The sequence below is a fragment of the Pollicipes pollicipes genome, unplaced genomic scaffold, assembly GCF_011947565.3.
Source record: "Pollicipes pollicipes isolate AB1234 unplaced genomic scaffold, Ppol_2.1 Scaffold_4295;HRSCAF=5057_pilon_pilon_pilon, whole genome shotgun sequence".
Lineage (NCBI taxonomy): Eukaryota > Metazoa > Arthropoda > Thecostraca > Pollicipedomorpha > Pollicipedidae > Pollicipes > Pollicipes pollicipes.
The window spans coordinates 28,380,740-28,398,102 of NW_023596461.1; the positions used below are offsets into that span (position 1 = coordinate 28,380,740).

Here is a 17,363-nt window from a genome sequence, read left to right on the forward strand (position 1 = left end):
GCATTGCAGCCAAGTCCAAACTCGGAAATCGCTAAACTAATCTGCTTTTAGCATTTACCAGAAGATAGAGCGCATGCAATTTCACCAGCCGTTTTAAAACTGGTGACCACAGGTTACCATCTTCATCTTCAAAGGGATGAAGATAAAGACGGGATAAATACGGGAATCCATCTCACTGTGCACAGCCCTATGGAGATAGGCATGTTACGTATGCACATACTTCGAGCTCATTCATTTTCTCCATATCACGTTAAATCCTGGGATTTTTAATCTAGGCGTTTCGGAAAAACAGGCAAATAAACTTAAGTTGGCTGTTAAATACCACCAGAGCCCAGCACGGACTTGATTCCTAGCTTATTTACGGGTAGGCGGCTGGGCGATGAAAACAGCGATGACTAATGACTAATGCAAACTTTTCTTTGTTATAAATAAAGGAGTACAAAATGTCATGCAATTAAAATATGTTAAGAGCTTGATGCACAAGTTTGATCATTGTCACACATACTCAACGGTCAAGGAAAATGACACGTGCGACGTCAGCGGCACGTAACATTACGTTCGACGATTGAGCTTAGAAATTCATCGGCGCATATCCGATTGCTGCTCTAAGGCAGCAAGGCCAATAGGAACATAACCTGACCGATCGTGGGTGGCGTGCGAGGCCAACAAGGAGGCTTCCGTCAACAAGTGCAGGGTCTTCTGGGCAAGTGAAAAGAGTGACCTAGCTGCTGCCCCTGAGCAGCTAGGTGTACCCTGACATATGGGGCCTCGGAAAAAGCATATAGAGCCTTTCGTAGGATGGGAAGAATCGGTGGAGGGCCCCTGAACGATCAAGAGTGCCCAGGAATGAAAGCAGATAGTGTCCCAGCGGCAGCCTTGGGATCACCCACAGAAAAATGTGAAAAGATCAAGGGCAACGTGGAAGGCTCCATGGCAGTCAGATCGACCAGGCAAGTGGCTATACATGGCCCGTGCAACAGCGTAAGGCCTTTGTACTGCGTAATGAGCCCAAAATATTTCCTTAATCACCACATTTTCAATCAGCAAAGAATCAATTTTGCTTGCTTATAAACTATTTGCTTTCGCTTGCAACCATACTGTCGCCTGTAGACCTAAAGACGGCAATTTTGTTTTGCTTTTATTAGAAAACTGCGTCCGTTCAGCCGGTTATCGACCCCTTCGAAGTCTATGGGTCTCCTCGGCATGGTCCGGTGCTTTTCCCCCGCTCATCTCCCCCCCCCCCCTCTGTATCAGCCACCGGCCCGAGCAGCTTAAAAGATGGGGGCTCACCAAGAGCACAGGGCTATCCATTCAAATACGAGGCACTCTAGACACAGCATGGAGGACACCGGAGGGATCGAGCGTACCCGAGCAGGTTAACAGATAGAGCCCCGTCAAGAAAACAGGGCCTTCCATTCAAATATGAAAGGCCCTGAATGACCGAATGCGCCAGAGCAGGTTAGCAGATAGGGCCCCGTCAAGAGCGTAGGCCCCTCCATTCAGATAGGAATTACGCGATGTAGAGGTCCCATAACGACCCAATGTGTCTGACCAGCCTATCAGAAGGAGCCCCGATAAGAGCACAAGGCCCTTCATTCAAATAAGAGGTAACCAAAACCCAATGCGGAGAGCTATCGACACATGAAGCCTAGCCGAGCAGGTTATCAGATGGCCACGATAGGAGCGCAGGGCCCTAACTTCAAACACCAAAACCTAATGTGCATGGTCCCAAACAGCCCAGTGTCGCCGAAGAAGCGAACAGAGGCCCCCCCGACGAGTGCGTGGGGCCCTCCATTTAAATAGGAAGCACCCAAGACCCAATGCATAAGGTCTCCGAACGATCGGATATGCCCGAGCAGGTTATCAGATATGTCCCCGACAAGAGCGTAGGGCCCACCCATTCAAATAAGAAGTACCCAAGACCCAGCATGGAGGGCATGCAAAAGATCGAGTGTACCCCAGCAGGCTATCAGATAGCCCCCGAGGGGAGCGTAGGGTCCTACATTAAAATACTCAGTGTGCAAGGCCCAAAACGATTCAGTGTGCCCAAGCAGGCTCACAGATGGAACTCCGACAAGTGTGCGGGGCCCTCTTTTCAATTAGAAAAAACCCAAGACTCAGTGTGGCGGGCCCCGAACGACCGATGTGCCCTCAGCAGATTAACAGATGGACACCCGGCAAGAGCGTAGGGCCCTAAGCAAATCACAAAGAACTGGAAGTGCCCCTGACCAATTTAGAGTATCCATGAGCATACCACGAGTGTGACGGTAGGTTAACCAAGGCCAATATAAAAGGCCACTGAGCGATAATACTCCGGCAAGTTAACATATGGGACCCCAGCTATAGCGTACAGAGCCTTTCTGGCGAATGTAAAGAATCCGTGGAAGGCCCCTGCGTGACAAGGGGGCCCCTGCTCTGGCACGTGGCACGTGACAAGGCCCCTTGCTCTAGCACGCCAGCAGGGGGCCCAGCAACAGCCAGGGCCCTCCAGGCAAATGCAAAAAATCGAGGGCAACGTGGAAGGCGGAAAGAGCATGGGGCCTCTGGACAACGTAATGAAGCTCAAAATTCCCAAAAAACAGCTTTGAAATCATTGAAGCTTTTGTCTGCTTGCAGGTCCTTTACTTTCGCTTGCAACTGTTCTTACTCGCCTGCAAGTCCAAAGGCGCCCAATTTTGTATCGTTTTGTGTTCATAAAAACTTGCACCTGTTCGACCGACCATGGGCTCTGAAGGTGCCCATGGTCGGCCGAACAGGTACAAGTTTTTGGCTTGGCTCCCCGATGTTTTTTTTTGGCCGGAATGCTAAAAAGTGGATAAAAGGTGATCATAACACAAAGACTTAACACAAAGACACAACACAAAGACTTCTTTGATCTTTTTGCGTAGCAGTGTCTCGTACCACTCTCACATAACAAAAGGTCATGATTGTCCTTACCACAAGATAAAATCATAATAAGTAAGCGGATAACCAATGCAATAAACTTCACACACCTAACGCCGTAAGGCACGTGTTGGTTTGTGAGGCTTAAGTGAAAAGCTCTGGAATATGGGGATAATGTAAGTCCTTGGTGGGCCCCATCCCCCTCCTCCACAACCAAAATGTGCACCATGTCTCATGACCGTCGTAGAAGAGCGTCATCGATGCCCTGAGGTGGCGCATTCACCTGCCGATCAGAAGAGATGCGTGCGTCCAGAGCCTGCTCTCTGGATCCAATTCTGCATGACTTTTATACTGCCTAAATTGCAGACTTTCATAAGTTCTACAAAGGTTAGAAACATATATTGCGTTTAATCGAAATAAAGGGGCCGACATTCAGTGAAAAGGCTTAAGTGAAATATTGGGGGAGGTAGGTTGTCGGTTCGGCCCCCCAATAATTGATAAAAATTGACACCCTTGCACGCATTTCAGCTGGCAATCGTTCTGACGACAGATCGAACGGGGCCAAAGTAAGTGTGTGATGTGGAGTAAAAGATAAAGAAATCAGGGAAAGTTAAATAAAAAAAGCTTTCATCAGCTTTCGAATGCACCGTCAGCACGCGTGACATCACGCATTCCAGATCGTGCTGACGACAGGTCGAACGGGGCCGCTAGGGTCTCCGCGAATCTAAGGACATTTTTAAAGTCAGTAAATGCCATAAAATACCGATAAAACTCTCTAGAAAAATAAGCTCTAGCGACTTGGAAACAAATATACGCCCACTTACAACCAATGCAGTGGACGCGCCGTCTGTGGCGCACGAGCTACGATAGCTCTGCAATTTTTGTTAGAAGGAAGGAAGTGTATTTGAAATACTGTGTGTTTTGACCAACAATGGCCAAAATGATATGGCCAAAAACATGATTTGCCAGAGCGTTGTAATTTGCTTTTGATGTGTACCTCCGAACATAATATTGCGATGTTTTGTGGCAATTGGATTAATCCAGAACACCATGATACATCCGTGGTCAATGAAACCAATGTCAATGGAGTGGAATGGGCAAATCTATGTTTATTCTGGGTAAATTGGGTATTCACCACTGGTCGTGAGTCGTTTTGGACAGCTGGAGAAATGGTGGTGCCTTCACAGTAGCTGCATGGCTCTGCTAGGGAACTGAACTATTGTCAAGCAAGCAGTCCTGCCACTGTCTTCAAAAACTGTCCATTCCACAAAGCACATAGGTATTGTTGTAGGGCAAGTTGTCATTACTTGGCACATGCTGGTTATGGAGTTTGCTGATGGGTAATCCTGGTTCTATAATTTGCTTTTTGTAAGCTTCTCTCATCCATGCTGCCTACTATGTGTTTATATGCGCATCAGTCATGCCAAACAAGCATGGTGAAGTCAGCTCCAAATCTTGGTGCATATGCACCATGGATTTGAATGCCCAGAGTCTGTGAACAGCCACCACTTATTTCAGTGCATTGAAACCAGATATGTCAAGTATTTATGGTGACATTATGGCAATTTAAAGAAAAATACCCAACAGTATAGTTTCATCCAATGGTCATGCAAGTAGAATAAAGGTGTGCTGTTAGCTGGTTGTGCCTTGCATGCAGAAGCTGGCTACATGACATTTATTTTAAAGTTAAGAATGATCATTATCACATGTTAGTGAACTATTTGTATATCGTGTAGTCAAGTGATGTATTAAGTTAAGTTGTAGTACGGCCCACAGCAGATTGATTAGCAGCAAGGAAAATTGCGGTTTTTAGTTGGGAGCAGGATAGGATGTACTTGAGAAAGCCTTGCAAGGGTAGTGAATTTATATGCATGCATACATGGAAACAGGAATGGTCACTAATATGTTCATAGTTATGGTCAACTCATTACCATGGGTGAGAGGCCTCCCCTAGGCTTAGACTCCTCCCTAAGGCCTTGTGCAGCCCCTTCAAGCAGCACTGTAGTATTTGATCACTGCAATTTGGTAATAGCTACACCCAGCTTAAGGATATTTTGAAATCAACCAGCATGGAGGAGACATGTTGGGTTGTGCCCCAGAAACTCTACTGATGGTGCTTGTCTTTGATCCCCATTTTGCAGCTGACAGCTAGAACAATGGTGGAATGAGCAGCCAGAGAGCCTGGTAGCTATGCTGCAGTAGTGTGGCACATTAAGAATATTGACTAAACTTAAATGTTGAACAGAAACTGCTCTACTGGGGATAGTGTCTCTTAAACAAGCTTTCACCGACATTAAATATGATCACAGAGTCATCCATATAGAAAGGTTCTGAAATCAGTTAGAATATCAGGCTGAAACCTATGCTTTGACTATATTTGTTCTATCACACTGATCCCTGACTATAATTGTATTACATTGCAGGTTCAAGAAACAGATAATTGCCAGCTGCAAGAATGGGAGTTTTGGGCCTGTGGAAGCTGCTTGAACCTTGTGGAAAGCCAGTTCCCCTAGAACGCCTGGAAGGCAAGGTTGTGGCTGTAGATGTTTCTATTTGGCTGAATCAGGTAAGAAGAGTATGCAAGTTGTGTTTGAAAAAGTTAGACCTGACATTTAATAATGTTCCAGCAGTGATGAACAATGGCTTCTTTGCATTAATATTGATACAATAATCTTTGACTGGCAGCTGTTGAAGCTGCTGTATCAATTGTTTGCACTTAGCTACCTTTGAGGGATGCACTGTAGTCTGATCTTGTGGGATGCCTTCTCCAGGGACAACTGGTTGTATAGGTTGTATAGAGTCTGGGATATAGCCACAGCAATGGTGGTAGAGCTCTGGGATCTCCCATGCCAGCTCAGATGTTCTGCAGTGACCTTTCATCTCTCAAGTGTAGCAAGCATCAAAGGCTAGATGATTACCATGTACCAGGTCACATATGGTCTTATCAGGATATGCTGAGCTAACATCACTGAAGCACCCAACCCCACCTGTGAATCTCACCCAAGCACCCAGTCCCACTTTCTGCCAGTGTTTTGAAAAAAAAAACTCTTGAGAGATTTGTTGGGGTGGCCAGTTAGCTTTTCGTAGGTTGAGTTGTTGATACTCGATGCAACTTAGAGAACTGAGCCTTGTCATGTGAAGCCAAACATATGAAGGCAGTTTTGCACCCAAAATATGTCCAGCATGTTTTTGAAGCCTCCATGTGTGTTCAGCTTGCTGAAACCTGATGATGTTTCTCCTGGACAAGTGATGTTTATACCTGGTGATGCTATGGTCTTTTTGCCATTGGTGCAGTAAAGCAATCCCCATTCTTTAGGCTGGTCTCCATTCCAAATGTTTCAGGTTATCAAAGGTTATCGGGATGGCCAGAACGGCGCTCTGCCAAACGCCCATCTCATGGGTGTGTTTCACCGTGTGTGCAAACTGCTCACATACAAGATCAAGCCGGTCTTCGTGTTCGACGGCGGCGTCCCGGCACTCAAGCGTGAAACACTGGTATGACCTGCCATGCTGACCAACGGCCTTTATTTCACTGATGTGTAGCCCCTGCTCTGAGGTGTCTTGCTCTGCTGGGTTACAAATTACACTGCATGCTGTATTTTACATGATCTTGCCTCCTTATTCATGGGTATTTTGACCTTATTTTGCCATAGGATGACCATACCTGAGAGCCATACAAGGAAAGTAAAGCTCAGGAAGGTAAAGCTGGTCAGAGGTGTTGGCTGTGAATAAAAAAATATATGTGACAGTCTTGTCAATGTGCAACTAGCCATGCAGTATGGAAACTACAAACAGCTGTTTTTGGGAATAGATTGGGCCCAGAGAGCTGAGTTTATGTTGCATCTTGGGAGTACTAGTTACTGAGCTTACTCTTATTCAGTCTTTAGGTCGCTTGGCATGTTATAACTCTCTTTAACATTCTTTTAGATACTGACAACACCTTGGCCTTGATCTCACAGGCCTTTTCAAGCTGCCAAATGATGCGCCAAATTTCGCCCATTAATTGCTGTGCTTGAATGGGATGGTAAACCACTGTTACAGTTGGGGGTGCAGGCTGATCAAGTCCTACTCATGAAGTAAAAATTTTCACTTCTATATCCCAGCTCGGCTGTAACGATTTCGAAAGTTAATATCTGTCTAACACCGACCCCACTTTCATGTTTAGGTGCCAGGAACGGAAATCTTGGGCCAGTTTTCTGTATGTAAAACCTAGGTGTTCGGATACAAGCCGTTGGATCGCGTGCTATTTCCGTGTGATATTTGGGTGAGGCTGTGTATTTGAACCGTCCCGTCTGTGGTCACTGCGGCCGCTGCCGGCCGCAGAAGATGAGGCTGTGTATTTGAGCCGTCCCGTCTGTGGTCACTCCGGCCGCTGCCGGCCGCAGAAGATGTCTTAAATGCCTGCGTAAGCAGAGTTGAGTTGAATCTTGCTGGTTTTGTGCGTGCATGACTTATCCTGGTGTCGTTGTCATGTCAACCACGTGAACATGTACAAAACGTCGTCCCACACAGCCGCTCTGGCACCCACGTGCGCTCCTGTTGGCGGTACTGGTGTTCTGACCTGTCCTGTTGTGCGGCGCAGGCGGCGCGTCGTCTGAAGAAGCAGACGGCCTCGCGCGCCGCGGACCGCAGCTCACAGAAGCTCGTGCAGAACCTGCTGCGCCAGGAGGCGCTGCGGGCAGTGCTGGGCGACGCGGCCCCGCTGCCGCTCTCCGTGGGCACCGTCGGACCGGCCGACCCTTTCCAGGTGGCGCCGCCGCCGGGAGCTCCGCCGTGGGTACCAGCTGGCCGGACACGCGGCACATGCGCGGAGGGCGACGGCGGACGGGCGGCTGGGAGTGGAGGGGGGGGGGGGGGGGGGAGGATCAGTGCTGCCGCGGCCAGCCTGTGCTGATAACGTACAGGGTGTTGGCATCTTAGAACTTATTGCAGTTCAAGCCGTTGCGGTGTGTGGTGTGGTTGCGCTCATCTGGCTACACAAAAGGTTCGAAGCGTAAGCTAGGGAGCGATGTACCACAGCGCACTATCCGCTAGGATCCGAAGCGTAGGCTAGGGAGCGATGTACCACAGTGCACTATCCGCTAGGATCCGAAGCGTAGGCTAGGGAGCACTGTACCGCAGTGCACTATCCACTAGGATCCGAAGCGTAGGCTAGGGAGCGATGTACCGCAGTGCACTATCCGCTAGGATCCGAAGCATAGGCTTGGGAGCGGTATACTGTAGCGCACTGTCCGCTGTGGGAGCACGCTGCATGCACTGACCGGCTCTGTGATGTCCGTCGGCCCGCAGAGGCGAGGAGAGCGACTCCAGTTCGGACAGCGAGACTGATGCTATCATGGATCGCCTCGGTCAAGACATGCACAGCTTCGACTTTGACTCGGAGCAGTTCAGAAACCTGGCGCCTCAGGTCAAGCACGACATTCTCTCCGACCTGAAGGACACCAGAAAGCAAAACTCATGGGGGAAAATCGACCAGATGCCCAAGGTCAGTGTTTGCGGCTTTCTGTGCGACGTCGCACGCTGCACAGAAAGTGCAACTGTTGGCGTGTGGCCATGTTGTGTAATCTTTTAGGCAGCGCGTGTCGAGTAACACTTTATTTTGTGAATCCTTACATGTGCGCAGCATCCTTTGTGGAATGGGCGCACTTTGAGCGCATTTGTTTCGCTGCTTGGCTTGAGTTGGTTCTGAGTTGTGTGTTGTCATGCTGGTATGAGGTTGGCTGCTGTGACTTACGACGCTCGACGATGATTGAGCTGCGTGTGTCGCGGCCCCAGCGGCGAAAAGACGTGTGCCAATACTTTGCTGCGGGAATGCTGTCCCGAATAACGGGTCGGCGCGGCCATGTAGCGTCATGGCTCATTGCGGCTCATGTTCCAGGACTCGGGAAGCTTTTCCGACTTCCAAATGGATCGGCTGCTAAAGCGGAAGAAGTTCCAGGTTTCAATGGACGAAGTGGAGGCCGAAATCACCAAAAGAGTAAGAGCATGCTCCGAGTAGAAATTTGTGTGGCTCGATGCTTAGATGTCACGTCCCATGCTATGTGGCAAACGATGTGCATGCTGGTAGGAGCAGGGCACCTGTGAGATGACACTAGCGCTCACTGTGCTAATGTGCCGACTGTGCTAACGTGAACATGTTTGGTACTAAGCAGTGATGTTTGTTCCTTGCGACGCTCGCGTGGGAATCTAGTACCAGCAGTATTGCTATGAATTTGTTTATTGACTCATGGTAGTAATGCAGAACATTTAGTACCATGTACATTTAAAGGGGCGTGTCTACTTATTGTGCACAAGACGGCGTCCGCTTGTCATTTTCTCGTTCAGGACATCCTGATGTGTGCCTTGCATTACTCTGCTGCCATGGGCAAGTGGGGTGTCCAGCCCAGGCCATAACCGTCACTATGACGAACGCGGCCGTTTCTCAGCTCCGACGCCCGGCTCGTTCCAGAACACAGAGCTGCTCCACATGGGCATCGACCTGCCGGGCACGGTGACGTCACAGCGCATGGCCTCGCGCGCCGACACTTATCTGGTGCTAAGTCAGCAGACGCCGCAGCCGCAGGCGCAGCCGAAGCCAAAGCTTGAGCCACAGTCGGAGGAGGAGGATGATACGGGCCTGCTCGACGCGGCGGACACGGCCGAGTACCTGGCCGGCGCCGATCTGTTCGGTGGCGCCGGCGCCAGCGGAGGCGGCTCGGCTGCGCGCGTCGACCGTGAGCTGGACCGGCTGGCCGCTTCCCGGCGGCGAGGCGCAGCGCAGGCGCCGACGGCGGGCCGGGGCCGAGCGGCGACCTGCTCCGCGGGCCGGCACGCAGAAGCGGCCTCCGGCAGCGACTCGCAGGATTCGGGCTGTCCGGACGCCCAGCCTCACACGGCGCAGGCGTTTTCCGAAATGGGTAGAAAGTATTCAAACTTGTATTTGAAGTTCTCCGCTCAGTGGCTCCAAGATGGAACTGCGGCTGAAGACCAAGTGAAGACGGAAAAATCGCCTCGAAAAAGAAAATTGCCACAAACTGACGAGAAAACAGAGCCGGCGCAGAACAGTGCAGCTAAGCGAGTGACGTTTAGTGAAGTTCCCACGCTCGAAGGAGTCACCAAGAGCATGCCAAAGATTGGGAGCGCGCCGGACCGGCCCTCACGTCCGAGAAACTCGACAGGAGCGGGAGCGCCAAAAAAGCTGCGCCGCGCCGCCCTGCGCGCGCCCGCGCCGCTGACAGCCGAACGGAAGCAAACGGACCCGCGCGGATCGGCTGCGAAGCCGCTGACGATTTCGATAGACCCACTCGCGAAGCTGGGAGCCGATGACCCGTTCAGTGAGGTGTTCGCGGCCGTCGAACAAGCCGACCTTCCACCGCCACAGGAAACCGTGGAGCTTATGAGTGACTCGGACGACAGCGACGCGGCTGCGGACACGGACGCGCCGCGGCCGGTCACCGACACGCCGCAGCCGGTCACCGAGGCGACGGCGGCGCCGTCTGGCGGCCCTCCGCCTGGGCCCGGGTCGCCGAACGCGCCGTCCTGCTCAGAACCGGACCTGCGGGACGGTGAGAGTGATGGTGTCCCTGGTGCCACAGGACCGGGCGGGTGCACAGAGCCGGGCGTCAAGACGAATGGCAGCTCGGGGGACTCCCGACCGGAAGAGGAGGCTCGAGGCGTGCCGACCGCTGAAGGGCCGGACGTGGAGGGCGACGGGAGCCCGGAGCGGCGTGAGGATGACGCGAAGAAGGCGGCGAGCGGCGCGGGGGACGGCGCCGGGCCGCGTGCCGAGTATGGCCGGAGCGCCGCTCCCCCGGCTGGCGCCGCCTCCCAATATCCGCCTCGCCCGCCGTCGCCGGCCGCCGGCGAGACGGCCGCCTGGCCGGAGGACGCCGACGACCCGGCGGCCGGAGGTACGCCGCGCGGCCTGCCTGTCTCACCGCGGCGGCCAGTGGCGCCGGAGGCGGTGCCGACGCAGCAGGTGGGCGAGGAGGCGCTGTGGGAGGACGTGGATGACGGCGAGCTGCGCGAGGCGGCCCAGGAGCTGGCCGTTAGTCAGATGGAGCTGCTGGAAGAGCGTGGCCGACAGCAGCGGCTGGCCGCCAATGTCACCGACCAGATGTACGTCGAGATCCAGGTGAGCACGTCTGGTTTCTCTCACATACGCTCCCAGTACGGCACAAAACACCGAGTCGTCGAACGAAGTCTCTAAGGATTTTTTTGTCAGGCGCCATCCTTAAGTGCTTAGCTGTGACGACAAGGGTAGCTACATCATGTCAGATTCTTCACTTTGAACTTACGCGTGTGGGGACAGGGTTCGCCATTGAAGCACTGGCCTTGTATTTCCCGCCGATGGCGTGCGCGTCTGATCGCCATCATCACTACCCGCTGCTGTCACGTGAGGTAAAACTGATTGTAGCGACTGTATTCACGAGAAGCCACACGTACCGTGACGCCCGCTCGAAGCGCGACGCCTGACCACCGGCCCGACAACGCCACACCGCCGCCAGGGATCGGCTGACGTTTGTGGGGACGCAGCCAATGGCAGCGTTGCCCTGTGTCGAGGTTACGCCACCATCACCGATCGCCGTTAACGGCGGGAAACTTGACAACTTTCCACAACATCAACGGGGGAAAAAAGCCTCCCAGCCTGGCCGTGGTGGGGCGGTGGGTTCTAGTCGCTTCGGTGCCTGCTGTTGCTGCTGGCTGGGATGGCTGGTGGCTGGTAGCAGCGGCCGCGCTAGGAGTTCCGGTGACATCGGAGGGCGGGGTGGACCGTGGTGAGGACGTGAAACTTCAGCCACAAAATCCTACCGTGCAGCTGGAACTTCACGGCCTGATGGTGGGGCCAGGCTTCACACAAGCGCTGCTTGGCTTGAGGCCTTACCACCCGATCAAAGCGTTAGGACTAAATTCAGGCGACAGAGATGCGGCCGAAGCCCGTGCAAATATCCTCATCGCTGTGCCTCAGGCCCCTATGGACACCATAGCACGTTAGTCGTCTCACAACATGCAAACCTGAAGGAGTGATAGCACGTGTTTTGTGCCGTCCGTTCTAGACACTGCTCCAGCTGTTCGGCATACCGTATGTGGTGTCGCCAAAGGAGGCCGAGGCGCAGTGTGCTTTCCTGGAGATGGCTGGCCTCACGGAGGGTGAGTGTTGTGGCTGGCGGCTGCCTCGCCGCGGCGGCCGTGCAAAAGCTCCACGAGGTTTCTGCCGGCACACCCACCTGCCTGCGGCTCTCGCGAATCATGCTATTTCGCTTGACATTCAAAACAGCTTCCCTGCCATGGCGCGTCGCGGTGATGCCTTACATCACTGCACATGCAACTTGTAGGGAGCATTTACCTAAGTGCCTTGGCTTCCAGGCCTTCACACTCCTTACCACAAAATGAGAGTTCCTCACACTCCATGAGTGTGACGAACATGCGTGGCAAATTATCGCGTCAAACGCCGCATGCGTTTAGATTGTTCTGCAAACTCGCACGTAACATTTTGAAATGTCCATAGTTTCGCGCTCCTGAAAATGACTAATTTCTTGACTTAACAATTTGAACTTTGTACGGAATACGAGTACCACATTGAAAAATGAACGTATTCACGCATTTTCAGGCACTATCACCGATGACAGCGACATATGGCTGTTCGGTGGAAACCGCGTGTACAAGAACTTCTTCAACCAGAACAAGTTTGTGGAGTTGTACCAGGCGGAAGACATCCGGGGAACGCTGGGTATGGGCCGTTCAGGTTGACGCTCGTTGGACCGTGTTCTTAAAAGCGTACATTTCCGTGGTGACAATGACCGAACCGCACGGCGGCGTAGCAGTATGGGAGCAGACAGGTGCTTGCGATGATTTATTTTGCTCCCCCAATTCACTATTGAGCATTTTACAAGCCACATTCAGCTGCTACGTGGGAGCCAACTTTGTAATGTCTTGGGAGGGGAGAGAGAGAAATGGGGGATTGCCGTCCTGTCTGCACACTAGCCGCTGCTACCTAGCTCGCCACCTTGGCCCCACTCGCCAGCCACTATGGCGTGTTTTTTTTTTTGTCTTCTGACCTTAGTGGGACCAGTGACGGTTTTTTTCCAAACTGAACATACTGCATGGCTGGGCTTTGGCGACTTCACAATGCTCAACAATTCTCCGGCATTCCTAACACGTCTCCATTTCGCCCTCGGTACGACATTGGCTCCTGGCGGCGGCCGCGGCGAGAGGCAGGTCGGGTCGCCGCTCACGTCTGCAGGCGGACCTCCGTCTCCCGTCAGTCGGCCGGACGCGAGCCTCACCCGCTGGGCCAACCGCCGTCAGATGACATAACGGGTCGTTTCAGGCATGAGTCGCGACAAGCTGGTGTGCGTGGCGCTGCTCACCGGCAGCGACTACACAGTCGGTGTTGAGTCGGTCGGCTGCGTGCGCGCGCTGGAGGTGCTGGCCGAGTTCCCGGGCCCCGGCCTGGCCGGTCTGCGCGCCTTCCGCCGCTGGTGGGAGCAGTGCCGCGCCGGCGACGTGGCCGCCCGCACCCCCATCCGCCGCAGTCTCGCTGCGCTGCACCTGTCGCAGGGTCAGTCGTGAGGTCGTCTGGCGCGTGACGCCGCCCGAGCCGTCCGTCGCCGGTCAGAAGGGTGGGACGCCCTCTGGCGTCTGCTCCGCTGTCGTGACGCAAACGGAGATTGCGTGGCACGCGTTTGTTTTGTTTTGAATTTCGCAGGCGGGGAGGCCGACGTGTCACACATGTGTAACGCTTCAGTTAGTTATTGGGTTTTAATGGCGCGTCAACTGTAATAGTTATTCACACATTGTGGCTGCCATAAGATCAAGAGATGTCGTGTAACGTGATGTGTCATGGGTCATGTCTTGCAATGCAATGCGGGCAGTGCTCAACATGCTGCCGTGGTCCACCAGTAACACTGGCATCATCGCCGTGGCCCCTTGGCGGTGTTATCAGTGTCGTGCCGCCGGTGTCACTGCCCCCCCCCCCCCCCCCTCCGGCGGTATTGTCAGCGCCGCCGGCACGCTCGCAGGCTTCCCGTCGGAGGCGGTGCTGGCCGCCTACCTGGAGCCGGAGGTGGACACGAGTCGCGAGCCATTCAGCTGGGCTCCTCCCGACCTGGACAGCCTGCGCCACCTGGCCTCCGCCAAGTTCGGCTGGGACGGCCGCCACACCGACACCATACTGACGCCAATGATGCAGCGCTACCAGCAGAGCCAGGTACGGCGCGCGCCGCTGCGGCAGCCGAGACGCCTGCCGACCGCCTCGCCGCCCACGGTATTGCGATATATATATATATATATATATATATATATATATATATATATATATATATAAGGATACATAATGCTTTTAATTGAAAATGGATTTGTGTCATGCTAGCTAACCATCAAGAGGCGTTATGGAATTTCTATGCAAACCTCAAAATGTCGCATTCTATCATCGTTGTCGTGCCCCACAGCTCGTTACACCATCTTATGACCTAAGATGTTATCGGTCAATCGCCACACACGGCAAAACACCATCACCGGCACGCGGCTACGCGCGCCGAGATAGCCGTATCGTTAATGACCGCGTAATGTGCGGGACGTGTGCTGGCCGGCGGCGCCGCGCTGCGTGACTGGGAGCGGGCGGCGCGGCATGCGCCGGGCGCCCGGCTCCCGGCCCCCGGCTCCCGGCTCCCGGCGCCGGGTTCCCGGCGCCCGGCGCCCGGCTCCCGGCGCCCGGCTCCCGGCTCCTGGTTCTCGGGCCCCCGGCTCCTGGCTCCCACTTTGACGCTGTTGCGCGCCGCGCCGCCAGGGCCAGCGGCGGCTGGACGCATACTTCTCGGCTGAGCCTCAGCGGGAGGTGCCGTCGGACGCGTCGCGCCGTCTGCAGCGCGCCGTGCGACGGGTCAAGGGCGAGGTGTCGCCGCCGCCGTCGCCGCCGCCGTCGCCGCCCGCCCGCGCCACGCCAGAGCCGGCCGATGACGATGTGCTGCTGATGGACGACGGCATGGACGAGGTGCTGCTGGCGTCACTGGACGCCCTGGACGGACCGGAGGGGGTGCCGTGTGCCGAACCCGCGCCGGCGCCGGCTGTCGATCGGGAGGAGGCCTGCCCCGACGAGGCCCGTCCCTCCAGCTCCAGCCGACCGGCCGGCCGAGGTGCCGCCAAGAAGCGCCCCGTCAGAGGCGGCCGCGGTCGCGGCCAGCGACGCGCCAGGAGGCCGACCGTGGACGCCAACGGGTGCTCGCCATCGCCGTCGCTTGCGGCGGCAGTCGCCGGCCCGTCCGCGAGGCCAACTCCCTCGCCGGCCCGCTCGGCTGCGCCGGCCGTGAACTCGGACCTGACCGATCTGGAGCCGGAGGCGCGCGAGCGCGTGCTGCTGGTGCGCCGCATGCGTGAGCGAGCCAGCCTGGTGCGCGCTCAGCTTCGCCAGGAGCAGCCGGCCGTGCAGCCGGCGGCGCCGCGGCCCACCACGCGCGAGGTGCGCGCCCGCATGTTGGGCGCCCTGCTGCGTCACAACCCGCGGCTGCGCCTGGAGCGCGAGGCACAGCTGCGCCGGCGCATGGGCCTACCGGCCGCACCCACCGCCGGCCGCTCCTGTCGCGACGCGGCCGGCCATCGGCAGCGCACCTTCGAGCAGGCGCTGGCGGCGGACGTGGAGGCTGACGGCCCGGGCGGCGGCGCCGGAGCTGGCCTTCCGCCGGCGGCGGGCCAGCCGGCGTCTGCCGCCGGGGTTGCTCGTCAGCAGCCGACGGAACGGGCCGGCGGCGAGATGCTGGCTCGTCCAGAGCCGACGAGGCCGGCGCCGGACGCCTTCCGGCCCGCGCCGCCGCCGGACGCCGTGCGGCCCGCGCCGCCGCCGGACGCCTTGCGGCCCGCGCCGCTTCCGAGCACCGACCGGCCGCAGTGCTGGTCGTTTGGTCGGCCGGCCGGCGGCGAGGAGGTGCCGCAGCGGCAGATGTCGGAGCGTCGCCAGGCGGAGGCGCGCCGCCACGCCGTCCAGCTGCTGAGAGCGCGCGGCCGGCGGCGGCAGCGGCCGACGTCAGCTCGGCCCCGCGCGCGGCCGACCCGAGCCACCGCCGACCTCTCGGAGAGCAGCGACAGCGCGTGAGCCGCCCGCTGCGTACCGTGGGATGGAAGCGGCCAGCCTGCGTTGCTGTCCGGCCGCCGGCGGCCGGTGCTCGGTCGTGGACTGGCGCTGGCGCTGTGATGCGGCTGGCGTGCACGGATCGCAAGCGTTTGAATTGTGGGGCTGTGATCCCGTCCGGTTGTGATGCCTGGTTTGAATGGTGGGGCTTTGATTCCGTTCGGTCGTGATGCCTGGTTTCTTGAGTATGCACCGACGGCGCTGCACTTGGATAACTTGAAGGGTGTGCACGTCGGTAGTAGCGTGATGTCGACGTGCTTTTAATGAAGTGTCGCTGGTGCTGTGATGTGGAATACTTATGTTGCTGCTGAGTGTCGATCCCTCGCGGCGTTCGGGATGTCCTTTTCTGGAATGCTATTCGATGCGAAACGCCTTCCGTGCGGTCTTGTTACAAGATATGTAAGGACTGTGGTCTCCAACGCTGTACGATGCTAGATGAATTGATGATTTTCGCTGTTTATGTTGACGTGTTTTTGTAGGTGCACCTGGCATATGCCCTCAATGTGGCCCGATAATAGAGTCATAATGGAATGAGGTATGTAGCGCGGATTAGTCCAAATGAGTTCAATGGTAGATGGTCGATATCTTCCAAGGCTTCTCTCGCCTTAGCTGTGCCGGAAAATCACGAAAGATGCGTAAGCACAGTCGTAAAGAAGTCACTGCGGGTGTTTTCAACGGAGAATTGTTGCTGGATTGGAACCGTCGAAAAGTATAATTTGTCTGCAAGTAGCACCTTGGCCTCGAGCCTTTTGCGAAGGCTGCGTCACGCTTCGAATTTAAACGTTATGAAGCTTTCATGACGTGGACATCGTATGACGGGAACTTTTGTTTTCCAGGCGTTATTCACTCACATGTTCTACATCGCAAACAGGCGTTGGAAATTTGGCTCCCTCTTCTCTTAAATGGTATCGTAATGGATGTTGCCACCAAACTACTTGTTATGCGTCAAACTTGTAATGATGCCCGCTGTCCAGACAGCGAAGCATCAGATAAAGTTTGTGTAACGATCGCGTGTAACACATTGTCGTCATAAGCTTTTGTCTACAAGGCTGCTCGATAAGCCATTTCGGACGTTTCCCCAGCTACTAACTGCTCAGAAGTCCTCTGTGTTCATGGCAGGCCGCAAAAGTTGATTCACTAACGTGCTGGAATTTTTAGAGACTAGATACTATTATATGCACCTCATGAATGCGATTATGCTACCTCTCTCTGAAATTGAATGCTTATCTCACAAGCAGTTCGCCAGCAAGCAATATATGGGCATCTTCTGAAATACTTTAGACCTGCTTTAGCATTCGAGAGACCGGGAAAATGTTCGTGAAGTATTCCAACTACGACGGCGTTTTAGGCCATATTTTAATGACTACGACATACGAGT

At 54.9% G+C, this 17,363-nt stretch overlaps 1 protein-coding gene across 1 annotated transcript; it reads left to right on the plus strand.

The window, feature by feature from the left end:
• The first annotated feature begins 3,865 nt into the window (after window positions 1-3,865).
• On the plus strand, window positions 3,866-15,949 carry mus201 (rad2 superfamily protein mus201). The gene is made up of 16 exons (XM_037220434.1): window positions 3,866-4,162; window positions 5,307-5,449; window positions 6,226-6,378; window positions 7,466-7,656; window positions 8,173-8,368; window positions 8,762-8,860; window positions 9,332-9,525; window positions 9,715-9,779; window positions 10,458-10,612; window positions 10,838-10,996; window positions 11,919-12,012; window positions 12,473-12,592; window positions 13,193-13,423; window positions 13,884-14,071; window positions 14,651-15,412; window positions 15,932-15,949. Exons 2-16 carry the CDS (start codon window positions 5,339-5,341, stop codon window positions 15,947-15,949), a joined length of 2,736 nt encoding a protein of 911 aa, XP_037076329.1. The 5' UTR covers window positions 3,866-4,162; window positions 5,307-5,338.
• Window positions 15,950-17,363: the final 1,414 nt, after the last annotated feature.

Coding starts and splice junctions, on each gene's coding strand:
- mus201 (XM_037220434.1), top strand. CDS start 5,339: ATGGGAGTTTTGGGCCTGTGGAAGCTGCTTGAACCTTGTGGAAAGCCA. Junction 8,369..8,761: donor AAATCGACCAGATGCCCAAG/GTCAGTGTTTGC, acceptor CTCATGTTCCAG/GACTCGGGAAGCTTTTCCGA. Junction 12,013..12,472: donor GATGGCTGGCCTCACGGAGG/GTGAGTGTTGTG, acceptor ACGCATTTTCAG/GCACTATCACCGATGACAGC.